At 44.6% G+C, this 15,906-nt stretch overlaps 1 protein-coding gene across 5 annotated transcripts in view; it reads right to left on the bottom strand.

Moving 5' to 3' along the window:
• MMAA (metabolism of cobalamin associated A) overlaps positions 1-15,906 on the bottom strand; it is a 300,742-nt gene that overhangs the window by 226,404 nt on the left and 58,432 nt on the right. For all 5 annotated transcript variants that reach the window (XR_011282256.1, XM_069631226.1, XM_069631228.1 and 2 more), the window contains exon 4: positions 7,253-7,423. Coding sequence is in view for 4 of the 5 variants with exons in the window: in XM_069631226.1 (XP_069487327.1) it covers positions 7,253-7,423 (171 nt within the window). In the remaining variant the exon portion in view is untranslated. The remainder of the gene's footprint in view (positions 1-7,252; positions 7,424-15,906) is intronic.

The raw sequence follows: 15,906 nt of genomic DNA, 5'->3' as shown, positions 1-15,906 counted from the left end.
CAAAATGGCCGTTCATTAGCAAACTCGAAAACCTATATTTTGTCATATCGTGCATGAGACGGTTGGCCCACGTCCACCAAAATGCGTTTGCGGTTTCAAAGTAGAGGTATCCGTATTTCTAGACTGACAGACTGATTGAGAATTCGCAGACAGTCATTGACCCGGGACAGACTCAGTCGCTTGTGGTGGGCAATTTTCACTGTCAATTTGGCAAGTTCTTTGGCCAAATGGGCTGCCAGCCCTACATTCTCACTGCTACCCCGGCTTCCCACCATCTCGCCCTCATGAATGGCTGGGTGTAGCTGGCCCAGTTCATTGGGAGTTGCATCCCCGTTTCCCCCATCTCATATTTCCAGATTTGTCATTGTCTGTTTTGGCTCTGGTAAGGTTTCTTTGTGTAGTTAGTTATTCAGCATACCATTTGAAGATGGATGGGGCGTTTGGCAGTCACTCGTCAGGGACCGATCTTCACCCACTTCCTCCCTTATTGGTGCTAACAACTGGGGAGTTTTTACACATTCCAATCCCAGATCATATTCATTATTTTGCACATATGTGGATGTGTCCATTGGGATTTTTTCCATTAAGTTTTGAGACGCTGACACAGTCTCCTCACTTAATTCCAGTTCAATGCTCCCCTCGCTGTAGCTCCTCCCCCTTATTGTCATCACCTCCTTTTGATGGACAATCGCCCACATGCCTGGCACAAAAGGATCTTTTATGGCATCCACCTCTTCCCCCTTTTGAAGCAAGCAGCCTCAGTTGTTAATTGCAGTCCTCTGACCCCCCCCCCTCCTTACCTGCTGTCGCGTTCTCGCACTCGGCAGACTTGGGTCCGTTCTCATCTCCATCGCAGATTTAACAGCACGCACAGGCTCTGGGCACTGCGCTGTAGTACAGCTAACTCCAGACAACTCCACTTCACGGAGGAAGTGGGTTTTAGTAGTCTTGGAGCAGTCGAGTTCGTGGAGGGGGAGGGACGACACAGAGGCTGCCAAGCCTTAAAGGTACACCGCCGTGCAGAGGCTCCTTTACTTTTCCAGCAGATCTGCAGCACAATCCAGCAAATACACATAGCTGCCACTCCAGACAACTCCACTTCATATTCACTCCATGAATAAATGTGGTTTAACCAGCTCTCCTCCCATGTTAGACCTCGCGGAGTAAGACGGTCCCTTGCAGGCAGGATGACGCACTCTGGCTTGGTTTCCAACACAATAAACCATTCAAAAACGTGGATTGAGGCCCGCCTAGCTTTCCACAAAATAAAGTCTCATTTCCTGATTTCCAAAATAATGTTTCAACCAAAATGTTCAGAGGGGGACCTTTGTGTCGGGCTCAGACCTCTCACGACAAAGTTTAACACAAACTTGCAAGGGAGCTCCCTTCCCCAGGCTTATTATACTTAGATCTCCCTCTGTCAGGCTCGGATCACTTTCGGAGGTCGAAGACCTTCGAATGTGCAAGGCTTTCTTTACAGACCATCGCAGGACCACTTTGACTCAAAGTTTACAGTTTAACTTTCACTCTCCCCTTCTCTAGGAGTTAAACTTCTTTATTTCACTTTTTCTGTTCATTCGCTTTATCGCTTCAAACAATGTACCTTTCACTGAGACTTTCGAGATGGGCTACTTTCTTTCGTCGGACCACTGTGTTAGTTAGTATAGCTGATTTTGCAGCTGTCTTTTACTTCAAAGTTCATTCACAGGTCTGTCTTTTCGCGGGTCTCATTCACACGCGTGTAGCCTTCACTTGCGATATAATGTTGCTACTTCAAACTTTAAACACACACACCGGTCTCTAAGGTTGCTTGCCAACTCACCGGATGTGCGCGTATCCTTCTTGGTTTAGCGATATTCAATTCACGAGTCAAGGTTAGTACCACAGGCTTGGCCTCGCCTCCCCAACTCTGCCGTTCACCCGGGAGGGTCGCTGGCGTCGTTGAAACGGAACGCAGTCTTTACTTGTGGAATCTGGCCTTCTCCACATGTTTTCCACGGCCTGTCGGAGGCAACCACCTCTGGTAGGCAACTCTTGGGGTTTTCGACCCGCTGCTCTCGCCCATTGGTCCGTCGCTCTGTTCCAGTAGGTCTGCCTTCGTCCCGGAAGTTCTGCTCCTACTCATGTTCACTTTGCTCAGAGGGTGTCTTTGGGTTCTGCCTTTTATTCGTGTGAAGAGAGCCAATTGGTATCTGGTGTATGCACTTAGAGTCAAGTGCCCAACTTTGCCAGTCCCGATTAGCAGGACATGTCCAGTACAATGTGTGAAAGTTAATGTTGTTACTCTCAGTCACCCTCTTCCTTGGCCCAGTGCTTGTGTATCTTGACGGCTGTCAAGCAGTGCCCGCCAGGGTTCCTCTTGTTATGGTGACTGGCCTTGCCCAGACTCTCTGAAAATAAAAAGTTACAGGAAAAAGGCACCCAGCCCTTGCTTTTGGTAAATTCGGCGTCACATGGGTATTTAGGGCCAAGCTAATTCTTGTCTGGAGTTAGTGATAATTATCAGCCAGCCACTTCTTTGTCACAGGTCCCGTTCGTGGGGGAAATAGCATCCAGTTTACTATTTGTAATGCTGGCCAAGGACGCAGTGCCTGGCCTACTCCTTGCTTATATGGAGGTTTGGTGCAGCAGTTCATTTTAAGAAAGAGATATAGTGATTTCTCGCCTGTAAGCTTTTTAACCCTCGGCAGGATCTTCAAGGGAGCACAACTCCTGAGACCTTCCTAGAGCTTGTGCCACAGAAATATGTCCCTTTGTTCCAAGAGCATCAGAATCCTTCCCAGGTCCCTCCTCATGCTCTGCTGCTGAGCTGTATTTTCAAGGAGCACGCCCACTTTGCCTCCATCACACCGGCTTTGCCCTTGAACTTCCTCCTCGTACGCCTAACCTTTAGGTTCTCCGGCTTTACATAAGTCACCCTAGTGGCAATTATTGAATCAGGCGCATGTCCCACCCACTCACCAGTTTTCAGTTGTTAAACGGTAAACTCGGGGCACTGCTCCTCAAGTCCTATCTGTTTTTCACAGAGCTTCATTTCCATTTGCCTCTGCTCTTCACTGTCAGATTTCTGGTACAGTCATGATATTTACATGCATGGTTCCCGTTTTGCAGACGGTTCTTTGTTTCATCAGAGAATTTTTGAAATTCCCAGGCTTTAACACCAGATTAATCTGCTAGTCTCACCAGGGCAGCAATCGTTCTCAAAGCCAGCGGTCATTACTTGCTTAAAATGGCATTAAGGTTCTAGGTATGAGGTACTGGGCATACAACGTGGGTATAACTTTTCCTTTAGGATTTTATTGTTTTTTTATAATGCGATTAATACCTCAGTTGGGTTTCCAAGCGCAGATCTGGGTTTCGAACCTCTGTTGCTCTGCTATCTTCAGAGTCCACAATACTTAAGCTGTTACGTGTCCATGTAGCTCTCAGCTCTGGCTAGAATGCAGAGGTGAGTCGGCTTTCCAGGGCTGATGCAACCTCTCCTTGCCTTGAGATTTTGTCACATAGCTTCACCCAGAAGCCCCAACCCCTCCTTTAGGGGCATTTTCCACAGGGTCGCTTGACAAAAAGTCATGTTAACTTGAGGTTTGCCTTCCCTGTCCTGGACAGGGTAGGAATAGGTTTGCAGACCATAGCCCCATTTCACAGTTTGAGCATTTGTGTCTTTATGCCTTGATAACCAAGCGAGCATGGTTGGTGAGGGGTTTAAATCGAGACCCTGCTAGATAATATTTCAGAGCGACTATTGCCCCTTTGATAGCAAAGCATTCCTGTTATATTATTGGGTAGATTTGTTTTCTGAGAAAAGGTTTTCTATTCATGTAGAAGATCGGCTATTCTGTCCCCCCCCCCCCCCCCCCATCTCCCCTCTTGAGTCTCATCAGAAAGTCCCGCTCAAAACATCCAGAAACATCACATCCATACTTTTCCAGAGAAGGGATGCCAGAAAAGGAAGATTGACCAAGGATGCAGATTTTAGTCAAAACTGATGAACGAGGTGAAGACACTCCTAAAAGTCTAAACGGTACAAACGTCCATCTATCACCCTCGTATCATCTTGTAGAATATTTCAATAAGATCTTGAAGAACATTTCCAAAAAACTAGTCACAAGTGATGGGAAGTCAGGGGCCAAACTAATTCCATGAACATTCTTAGCAACTGGAAGACCACATAGGCTTCTACTGTGTTTTCCCCATTAGTGCTAGTGCATGCAGGGACGATGCCAGAGCATTTCATCCTTTTCAGCTGAAATGGGCCCAAGATGCTGCTCCAATGTTCTCAGTTCTCCTTAAAGCAAAATACGTTTACATTCAGTACATTGCATGTAATGTGTGCACTGTAAAGCGCACATTTAGCCATTACTAAGGCCCTCATGTGGTCTACTCCCTCTGGCCTTGCAGTGTTAAGTAGCATACTAGGGTTTACCCAGGTTTCAATTACATTAGCACCTTGCTGACAAAGCTTTTCGTAAGTGGTCATTTAGGGTTTCAGCTTCTCTGTCTTCCCCTGCTGACTGCCTTTCTTTCTTCTGCCCTGCGTAGGCCAATTAACTTGTCTTGTGAGAGTATGCAGCTACTCCCTCCTTCCCTCCAATACTTTATCTAGGTTTTTACAAGTGAATGATGCAGCAACGTGTGCTTGATGGGATGCACAGATCTCCAAAATAACCTACACACCTCACAGCTGTCTAAAGCATTTCCCATCTGTTGGCAAGGGGGACCTAAAACATTTTTTTTTTAAAGTGCCACCATGATCCCCCACCCCACATCTTCAGCCAGCCCTACTAGGATGTGCTGTATATGTTCCGTAAATAGTGGGAGGACCAGAGAATGGTATGAACAAAACCCAGCTGGTACAGAAGACAAAAGAGCAAACGGCCTTGGTCTGCGCTATTATCCGGAGACATTGCTTAGATGCCCAGGAGATGGCAGTGAGGCAAATATAATCAAGGAGTCAAACTGAGTACTATCAAAGTGGGGGGATACAGTGATAGCTATCCTCCCCACATCTGAAAACCTTTTAGCCCACTGATACGGCCATTCCAAAATAATTCTGATTCTGGAAAATCTAAATTGCCAAATATGACAACCGGACCTGTTAAAATAAGGAGCAGGTCTATCACGTGAACTGGTTGAAGTGACGCTGATGCTTATGTGACAGCAATTGCTCACAGCTCCATACCACCTCCTCTGAATACTTCGAAAAAAGTCAAGAAATTCCATGGGAGCTGCCAGTTTCTGCCCAGCAAGACCACAGTGACCACCTGGGACATTTTAGAGATATCTTTATGAAAGCCCAAGTTCAGGTTAAAGGATTTTTTCATCACATCCAGACTCCATCAGCTGACATTGTCATCAGTAGCAAGAGTTAGAAAGAGCACATAAGGCATGCTACTTAATCTTGTAGATTGTGAAATGAGCCGGGAGCAAGGCAAACCCAGCCAAGTGCAAACAGGCTAGATCATCTTTTGTAGTATTTGGGTTTCCCGATGGATAATGAGATGGTGAAACCAGAAGCAGAAAAGGGACGGCATTCAAAGTGATGTCATTACCGAATACCAAAATGAACTTTGATCCTTTTTGGGACCGATTGGCTATCGTCCGAAAAAAAGCAGGTTCCATTCCAAACATGTTAAGCCTCACACTTTATCAAGATTGTCTGGGAAGAAACTGCAAAAAAAGTGTTCTTTTTAAAAAAGATGCTATGTGTAACCCTCTTCTCAGTTCATTGTGCTGGACTTTGAAAATTAGTTTATTCTCAAAACGAATGCTTTTAAGGCTGATGTTTAGCACATTATGTTCCATTAAACATATTTTGAAGAGAAGAAAACAATGAAATAAACGGTGCCCAATCACCTAACAGGAGAAATAGGCTAACATGGGGCCATAAATATGGAGCGAGGGAACAGATGCTTGGGTGGTCCCCAACACATGAATGGATGCATGTGCAGCAGGGGCTTTTAAACTTCTTTAGCTGCAGCTTTTCTATGGGTGCAGTTTTCCGGCCGGGACAGCGTCAGGGTCCCCAACATGTTGAAAAGGAAGGAGAGTGCACGATAGAATGACATTGATCAGAGGCGCATGAATCAACATGGAAAGACACATGAAAAGATATTGCCTACAAATTTAACATTTATTTAAAAATGCAAGGCATCTATTCTCATTTCAAAAGGATAGGCTATAATGAGTGTACATGATATTAAACTAAGAAAGTAGGCAGGGCGGATTCACATTCAATCAATTTTCACAAAATGGAAACCTACTAAAAAGCTACTTAGAAGCCTTTTTGCCCCCAAAACACTGTCAAATACTCCAAAGAAAAAAGAAAATAGGAAGTAAATATTATTGTAACAGAAAATAGGAAACAACAGACGCATAAGAAACCTGCACACTATTTCCACCCAAACAGCTAGATAGATACGTTTGGATCAGTGGTATCAGCAGAGCAGTGTCACAGGAAGGAGCTCTAATATTATTAGCACCCAGGGCAGGATGAGCAGCCTATTGGTTTCCTTGGATAACAGACTGAAACTGCTAATCTCAGCCTGTGTTCCATGGAACCTGATGGATGCTTCCCCCACACTGCACTGCCATCGTCTCCCCACCTTCCCTTTATTTTTAAAAGTAACCCTAACCCTCCCTCCCCAGCCCTACTCACCTCATTGTGTCGGCAGAGATGCCAGCCGCAGCTTCGCCCCGTCTCGCTTTGCCGGCTGCCATGGAAATGGAAGAGGGGCTACATATGAAGCCTCGCCTTTCAGCTCCGTGGTGGCCATCTTAGTATAGTATTTTGTTTCAATCAACAGGACGCTGAGCGGTGTCCCGTTCATTCGAACTAAATACAATGCTCCTAGCACCCCGGGTTACCGGAATGGCAACCCGGGGTGCTAACAGCCTTAACGCCCTCCCTGGCGGGCCAGATCGGGTGTTAACGCTATATTATGCATGTTCTCAAAACAAACTGTGACAATACGTATGGATTACAAAAGATATCGGTTTTAGATTAAAACATGTTCATCTAAAATAATAAAAAAGACATTGAGGGATAAGAACCAAAACAGTTTGAGATTCTAAAAACAATCAACATATTCCCCATCTTCAAATAACAGAGTAAAATCCGATTTCTAAATCTGATCTGGGCACCTGAAAACGTGTATCATGCTGCGGGTGGACGGCAAAGATGCAATAAGTTATGGGTGGGGCCTTCAATGCACCTATGGTTTCAACAGTACATTGTTCTTTAAACACTTACCCACTGTTTCTACGAGAACAATGTCATAGCCCCCACCCTCACACAGCAGAATGGCTTCATTAGTAGTCCTTGTGACTCCTCCAAGCGTCCCCTGGGTGGGAGATGGCCTAATGTAGGCATTCATGTCTCTGGACAACTCAGTCATCCTTGTTTTATCACCCAACAGTGAGCCTAAAAAGTAGAAAACACAGATATGTTGAGATCTTGATAAAAACGTGAGGTTATTGGAATTGATCTAAAAAGAAAACTAGTGTAAGTGATAGAGAAAAAGCATGGCACAATGACAGGACAAACATGAAGCAAGAACTAATGTGCCTAACAAGCCCAACAGTTTGAAACACGCAGCCAAACGTTATGCTTCTACAAGAAGCACACATTAGACATTACTGACATTCTACTATAAAGGCTATAAGGCGACATACTATCGGATATGGCGGTGTTTGCAAATAAAATTAGGTAGCTATCCTCTCACCGCAACTGCACTCACAGTACAGAATGGGTATAGGTAAGCGAGCAGAGCGCAGCTCACCAACAACTGCATAGAAGGAAAGGTCAAAGCCACCATGCATTCAAATGTGGATTTTCCATTTAAAGCATAGAAACAATAATCAGAGTAAAACAGAAGGTGTAAATTAGAACAAAGATGCACCCATCTTTACACCCATAAACTCAGTGGATGAAAGGCAGCTGAAAACTGTATCAGAGTCGGAGATCTTCGCTGAAGGCTGATAACAATCTAGTCTTCCCACAATGTCGAGGTCCTAGCTTCTTACCGACCATCTTTATCAATCAGTGCCAAATTTAAAGAAAGGAAACTTTGCTTTGTTAACGTTTTATAGTGTGAAATCACTTTTGTTGGTTCGTAGTATTACTAACATGCAATGGTTTCACATTATGAATGCTTATCCCTCGAAAAACATCTGAGACATTTTCTATGGCAAACCTTTATATTTTCTTATTTGCCCTTTTTAGTGTTTTTGTATTGAAACAATGCATTCTTTTTTTTAATCTTTTGACCCATTTTTTCACTGTTCTCAATTTTTTTGTGGGTGAGTGGAAGTAACCACTCCCCATGTGCTCTAAGCAGAGCCTGAAACCTGTCATTCTTTCTAAAAGCACTTACATTTCATTTCAATTGCCTTCTCCTCATAGGCCATCAACACAAACCCTAACAGTTCCGGCTAGTTAGTCTAAAGACACGTACGTTTCCCCCTGTTATTTAACAATACTTTTAATTTCTTTACAAGGGAGTCATTGTTTGACTTTTCTAAATGTTGTTAATTGTTGTGTTGATTATTGTAGAATTTTGCTTTTTGAATTTCATTGTAACAATATACTGGCACACAGACCCTAATTGTTTTATACCAATTTGTCATAAAAATAATCACCATTAGTAATTAATACTAGATGAAACGGTAGTGGCCACAGCATGCCGATTCTTTACACAGAGGGTCAACTCGTACACATCTTCTACTGTGGGAACAGGTCGAGTTCTACAAAATCTGGATTTTAATAAGATTAACCGTAAATAAGCCATTCGAAGACAACGCGTTTCAGAGATTGGCGGATTGGCGCTCAAAGGCTTGTCCCATATAAATGTTCTCTGGAAGCAACGGAGACGACTACTGGAAACAGACCTGTGGAATCTAGCAGAAGTGTGATGAAGGTATTTGGTGAACTGAAAGCTGGCCCGTATCTCAAAGGGGAGCCAAGAAATGACAACATGACGGCCATTGTATTTCTATACAATACAAACCTTGGGCTTCTTTACAATAGTAGGGTTTAAGACGATATGGCGTAAGGATCAGGAGAGGGGGAGAGGCAAATGGTCAGCATTGTCTCAGTTCAATGATTAGTAAGCATAATTTACAGGCAAGTATAATATTTACAGTGGCAATTTAGAGGTAGCTAATTGTGAGGGGGATGGGAGCTGGGGAGTTGCTCCATATAGCAGTAAGGATGTTTATTCCTGGGCGAGGAAATGTTTTAAAGCAGATTTGAATTATTGGACTATGCTGATTCTTTAGATATTAGGGATACTGAGTTCCAGTGAAAGGGCACTACGAACGAAACATTGCTGAAATGGAAGGCTACAAAAGGTGGATGGGGGACGAACAGATAGAGCATGAATTGTGTAATTGAGAGCAGCTCAATTGAGGGGGGCAATCAATGGATCTAGGAGTTTAATTTTTTTCCAAAACACTTTATTGGGATTTTCAAAAAAGTACTTTCATTGGGTTGCACACCAAAAAAGGAATCCAGAAATAGATATTAAATAGTCCAGTATTTTCAGCATCTGCTACTTCCCATTGCAAATTTTTCAAAACATGGCTCTTTCAACAACACCTGGCCAAGCACTAATTCCAATGGAAGCATATACCGACGCACAGACCTCACAGTACTGAGCTTCTGTTAAAAGATGCCAGCCCAAATGGCGGTCAAGTTTTAGAGTTATAGGTGATGTCGGGAAGTATCATCTGTTTGTTCAGGAGGAGAATCATAGCAGCTACGATATTGGAGCTGATATAATTGCTTGAGCTTTAGGTCACTGTCAAAAAGAACCCTACGGTTGCAAGCCTTGGGGGGTGGGGTGTAAGGAGAACAGGGGAAAAGGATACAGAGGGTCAGAGAAGTACATGCACTATAGCATTGTTTGAAATCTAGACTTTTGGAACCCTTTCAAAAAAATAAAATGGGACTTTGTTGCATAGCGCCAAAGCCAACTGATAGGACAATGTAAATCAGAAGCAAAAATAGAACATTACAAGTGTACCTATTGTGTCCCTGAGGGTCTAATTATTGTATGAAATGGAGTTTGCAAACATTCACTCTTAGTCTGGGTGCTCTCCTTGATTGGTTAAGGTGGTCTCTTCGCTTGTACAGAGACTACCTTCTGTGATTGCTCAGAAGTAAAGGTAAGTTATGAGATCACAATCTCTTAGTTTACATAGCGCCTGAGAAAAGAAAATGTTTAGTGAGACCCAATGCGGGAAAACATTTTTTACAATTTATTTGTGAAAAAAAGATTTTATAGATTGTGATTTTTAGTACATGTTGAAGCTTAGTTGTTTAAGATTATATTTTCAAGGGCTTGGTACACTATATGCTCATCTGTGAGCGTTTCCATGTCCTCCGTGTCCTTGTGTCCTCTACACGTTTCAACTTAACATGCTATGAACCCCAATGAGGCCGCACTAGTTTAATTATTTATTGAAAGAAACGTTTTTCTCACTAGATTTAATTCTGCATCTGTAAATGCACACATTTTCAAATCACAATATGAAACTCTTTACACACAGCAACAAACATTGGTTAATACTAAAAAAGAAAAAAAAAGTCCATAGGCGCCCCTCTTTGAGAACACACACAGCTAAAAATAACCTGTTCTTTGGAATGCTACCCACTCAAGAGTCCGCAGCCACACTTTAGCTCACTGTACCTTTCACAGAAGGGAAATATCCATTTGCAGATCAGTCTTTGTCCCGCCCACATGGGCAGTTCAGCACCAAAATGCTATGGCAATTCTCCACTGAACAAGAGTTAATGCTATCCTTCACATTGAATGGGAGTTATTCCACCTGAGGGGCCACACAGAGGTGGTGAAACATGTGTAGAGGACACAGAGCATACAAGGACAAGGAAGAGGACACAGAGGACACAGACGAGGACAGAGGACACAAGGACATGGAAAAGCTCACAGATGAGCATATAGGGCACCAAGCCGTTGAAAATATAAGCTTAAACAACTAAGCTTCAATTTATACTAAAAATCACAATCTTTATAGCTTCTTTTCACAAACAAACTTTAAAAAAATGTTCTCATGCATTGGGTCTCACTAAACATTTACTTTTCTCAGGCGCTATGTAAACTAAGATTGTAATCTTATAACTAATCTAATTAATAACTGAAGTTCAGGTGGGCTATGCAAACTCTGACTAACCTAGCTACTAAGTTAGTCAGAGTTTATTTAGCCCGCTTGAAATTCAGGTCTTTATAAATGTTTTGTTGACAGAATAACAAATCTCAAATCTCTCAATTTTGAGCCTGTGCATTGCATATCAAGAAAGAACAAACTTACCCAATATTCTAAATGTTATATATTGATAATTCAGTAGTAGATAGTAAAACCACAGGACCTCTGCCAAAAGTAGTACTTTGCAAACAAGATGGTATATTTTATTCCTCCAGTATCTATCCCCTTATAACCTGATCTAGCTATTTCAAAACTAGATTGAAGTAATAAAGAGGAGGGTGACCATGTCTAGAACCACAAAGCACAGTAAATACATCAGAGCAAATCCCTTTCCCTGAGATCAGGGATTTGCCCCATCGGAAAATACTGTAAACAAACATATAACATTTGTACCAAAGACAAAGTTAGTGTATATTCAAAACAGCCCCAACCAATACTATTAAAAGGCATTTTTCAAAATCAACATTCAGCACGGCTCACAGTAGCACAGTTTTTCTTTAGGTGCAGCACATCTGGAAATACCTCTCATGGCCAGAGCTAGGCTTGTACACAGAATAATATTATCTAATCTTGCAGCATAGATTATTGCTAATAACTTTACCCCTGTGTTCAACAGTGAGATGAGATGAAAGATAATACAGTCTGCAAGATTTTTCCCCAGTTTTGAGATCAGTGCTTTCAGTGTGGAGGGCATTGTCTTGGGTAAAGGACCTCTGTTAATTATTTCATTTAATACAAAACAGCACCAGGGCTCTGCAACCATTGGCTTGTCATATGTTTTGGACTACATAGCCATTAAACTCAACGGTGAGGGATCATGGTAGTTTGAGTCCAAAACATCTGGAGAGCCACCGGTTGCAGACCCATGTGATAAGAGGGACACAAAGCTGATAAAACTGAAGGAAATGTGCCAATTGTAGGATACTTTTCAGTCTGCATACAATTATTTGCTATTATCGACCCTTGTAAGGCAGCACTAGTTAATAATTCTGAATAATCCACAAAAAAGTAGAACTTCCATATCGTCCTTTGATGGTGCTTTATATTTTCTTTTAAAACCCGCAAATGTTCAGGCTGGCATTATCACTGCTAGTACAAGGCTCAAATAACTGATTGGCCATGGAGTGTTTTCCTGGAAAGTGTAACCCTTTTCATTCGACTGGCCAACCATCAGCCTTCCATTACAATGTTCCCAATAGGGATAGATTATTAAAAACTCTTCCCTTTCATATTTCAAATCACACTGCTCCTTTAAACCTATGTCCATTCAAATGAGAACTTCCACACCTATGCTCTGCATCTTTCAATCATATTTTCAATTTTTCTATCTTTGCTTTTCATTGTTTATTTACCACTACATAATTCATCAGAATTGTACCCTGCTGCTAAGGGTGAATGCACATTCTGGGTCCGAGAACAATCCAAAATATAAAGAAAGTTACATGAAACGCTAATTTTCTTCAATTTAAATTACGGATGCATATCTTCATGCTCCAGCTATATCAGGTCAATTTTCCAAAGTGTATTGAGTCTTAGATGATCATTTTCGTTCATAAATGTATATAAACATCAGCATGATCTCACCTATCCTTAGGGGCAGAGTGTCCTCAAACTAAACTAAAACTGTGCATCTAACTAAAAAGTAATCTAAAAGCATGTGAGAGTATTGAGAAGCAGAGAAGAATGTGAATTATTTGGCTCTAGGAATTTGCAAAGCAAACTGTTCTAGATGCATGCGTTAGTGGGTCTAACCATCATGTCCACACGGAGTTCTAGATGCCTGTGCTAGTGAGTCTGACCAGCATGCCTGTGCTTGCCCAATTCTAAAGCACACACCTTCCTTTGCATATTCACACATAACATACAGAGCCCTAGGCAGTGACACTCATGTCCTCCCCACTTCTTGGCCACCTTGACCCATTTTTCCGGTGTCGGGTGCGTCTCTTGGAGCATTGCTATTTTGACTTTCATCCGGTTGAGCCAGGCGTACACCCTGAGCCTTTTGACATAGGCGTTGAGTCCCTGCACATTCCAGGTCGCTACTATAATCTCATCTGGGTTCATGTATGTTGTTGTTTGCTTCGGCTCTGTTGTCCCATAGCCTTCTTTCTATTTAATGCCCTGTTCAATCTCTTTTCGTCTTGCACTTGGGGTCTTTCCCTTTCTTCCTGGTTTTCTCCGCTTCTGCATCTGGGGGGGGGGGGGGGAACTCCTCTGATGTACTGCTGTGTGCCTTTCTGACCCCTGTCCGTTCGGACTGTTCTGTGGCCGCAAAGGTTGTTCTGTCTAGCGATGGTGCCGTGTGCCCTTCGTCCGTATCTCCTGTCAACCAACTTATAAACCGCAACTTCTTGATCCCAAACTTTAACTTTCAAACTAACGCCCAGCCACCCTTCCCCTGCTTGGGCCTCACCGCTTCTCTCGTCTCGCTCCGTTGGTCGAGGCGGATTCGCTGCAGCGTGATGCCTTGGAACTGGCATCCGAACTCGCTTCGCGCTCTTCTTTGGGGGCTTGGTTTTTCCCAACATGTTCCCTTGTGTGTCCATCCATGTTTGCGCTTCCTCTGTGGATTCGAAGAAGCACGATTTCCCCTTGTGTATCACCTTCATCTTAGCTGGGAAGAGGCGCATGTATTCTATCTCCGCTCGTCTGAGGCGTTCTTTCGTGGGGCCAAACTGTGCTCTTTGCTTCTGAACTGTAGCTGTATAGTCCGGATATATTGTGATCCTGGAGGAATTCCTGGAGATCTCAACCCCTTCCCTTAAATGCTAGTATCCTCTCTCTATCTTTAAAGTTAATTATCTTGGCGATCATTGCTCTTGGTGGGGCCCCGGGCCGAGGTCTCCTAGTTAGTGCAATGTGCGCCCGTTCCACCACAAAGCCCTGGGATAATGTACCTGCTCCAATTTCCTGGAGGAGCAGATTTTCAACAAATCCTGTGGGATCGTTTCCCTCCTCACCTTCCCGAACTCTGATTATACAGACGTTGTTCCTCCTTGCCCTACCCTCCGCATCTTCTACTTTCCGTTCCAGGATCTTGACTCTCTGCAGCACTTCAGACATTTGTGGTGTTGTGACCGTGAGGTCAGTGGTATTTTGCTGTACCTGCGGTTCTGTAGTCGTAATCATGTCTGTCAGGTTCCTGGCATCCTGGCGAAGGAGGCCCAGATCCACCATGACTGCGTCCATCTTTTGTTCTCGGGATGCCTTCAAGGCTCCTATAGCCACATCCATTTTGTTTTCCAGACAAGTCCTTAGGGAGGTAATCGCTTCTAGGATCTCTCCGTCTTTCCCGGTGTCCGGTTGGCGTAGGGTGCCCCCCTCCACTGCTGCCGCCGCGTCCGGCGGAATTAATTGCTTCTTCCCAGGCGCTTTGGCGAAGGCGTCCATGCTGGCCTGTTTGGTTTTCGCTTCTATATTCTTGTTAGGCATTGCTGATATGCGGGCTCGAGGTATGGGTCCCCACCTGCTCCTTTTAACGGGATCTGTGTACGATCTCGCTTGGATATGGGTTACTGGTGCCCGTGCTTTCTTTGTTTTGCCACAATCTTCTAGCTTATGTCTCTTCCGCTTATCTGAGGCTCCGTCGGCTGTTCTTGAATGGGTTTCTGTCTCCTTGTGCCCTTCTTGCCAGACGGCGGAGTTCTCCAGGGGTTTTCTTTAATTTTTCTTCAGTCTTCCTGTGTATGTTGGGTGTGGTGGGTTTCCACCTGTGATCTGTCCGTCTCAATCTTGCTAGATTATTCACCCGCCTAGGATGGGGGGACCCAGTTTGGTTCGCCTCTTCCTTAGATCTGGTCGTTATGTGCCCCAGGATGGGGTGGGGTCCCCAACCTCGGCCTCCCCCGTTTATTGTGCCGTTGCCCTGCACTTATACTGGTGTGGGGGGCCCCGGCGTGTATCTTAATGTAGCTCTTTTCTTATCCCCCTGCCGTGCGTGTCTGCTGGGTTCTCTCAGGATTCCCCAGTCCCCGGATGGGGGTGGTTGTCCCCCAGTAGTTTTTCCTCACCTCTTTTCCCAGGGCTTTCTGCCTCAGGTGCTTCTCTCCCCTCCTCCTGCCAGATTTCGGCCCTCCGAGGACAGCTAGAAGGCTCTAGGCACTCCGGTTCCCCACTTCTTTCTTGACCCGCTGGGATTGCTGGGTCTTCTCTCGGCAGTTCTGGTCCTCTGGTGCTGGTCCGGGGCGTCTGGTCCTCCTGCAAGTGGTCCTCGTGAAGCTTCTCAGGTCTTGCCTACGCTGTGGGTCTCGCGGTACGCCTACGAGCCTGGTCGCCTGCAGTAATGTTCATCCGAGACTTTCTGCTTCGGGCGCTACTCTCCCCGCCTCGACCCCTTTGCCTCCATAGGGGTCGCTCCTCCTGCTGGATTTCGGTGCTCCGAGGACAGCTGGAAGGCACCGGGCACCCCGGTCCCTTTCTTCTTTCTCGACGATGGGGCCCGACGAGATTGCCGGATATTCTTTCGGCGGTCCCAGTCCTCTGGTGCTGGTGTGGGACGTCTCGTCCTCTTTGCGAGGCTTCTTGGGTCCCGCCTACACCGCAGGTCTGACGGTACGCTGCCTGATCTGGTTAGCTGTCCTGCTCGTTCTTTCGTGCTCGCTCGCTCTCAAGCGGGTGTCCGCGGCGGGTGTCCGTTGCTGCTCTCTCTGGGCTCAATGCTGGGCGCAATCCGGCGTTCCC

Source organism: Ambystoma mexicanum, chromosome 6q (assembly GCF_040938575.1).
Source record: "Ambystoma mexicanum isolate Mex_15411 chromosome 6q, UKY_AmexF1_1, whole genome shotgun sequence".
NCBI lineage: Eukaryota > Metazoa > Chordata > Amphibia > Caudata > Ambystomatidae > Ambystoma > Ambystoma mexicanum.
This window is presented reverse-complemented; position numbering and strand designations above follow the sequence as displayed.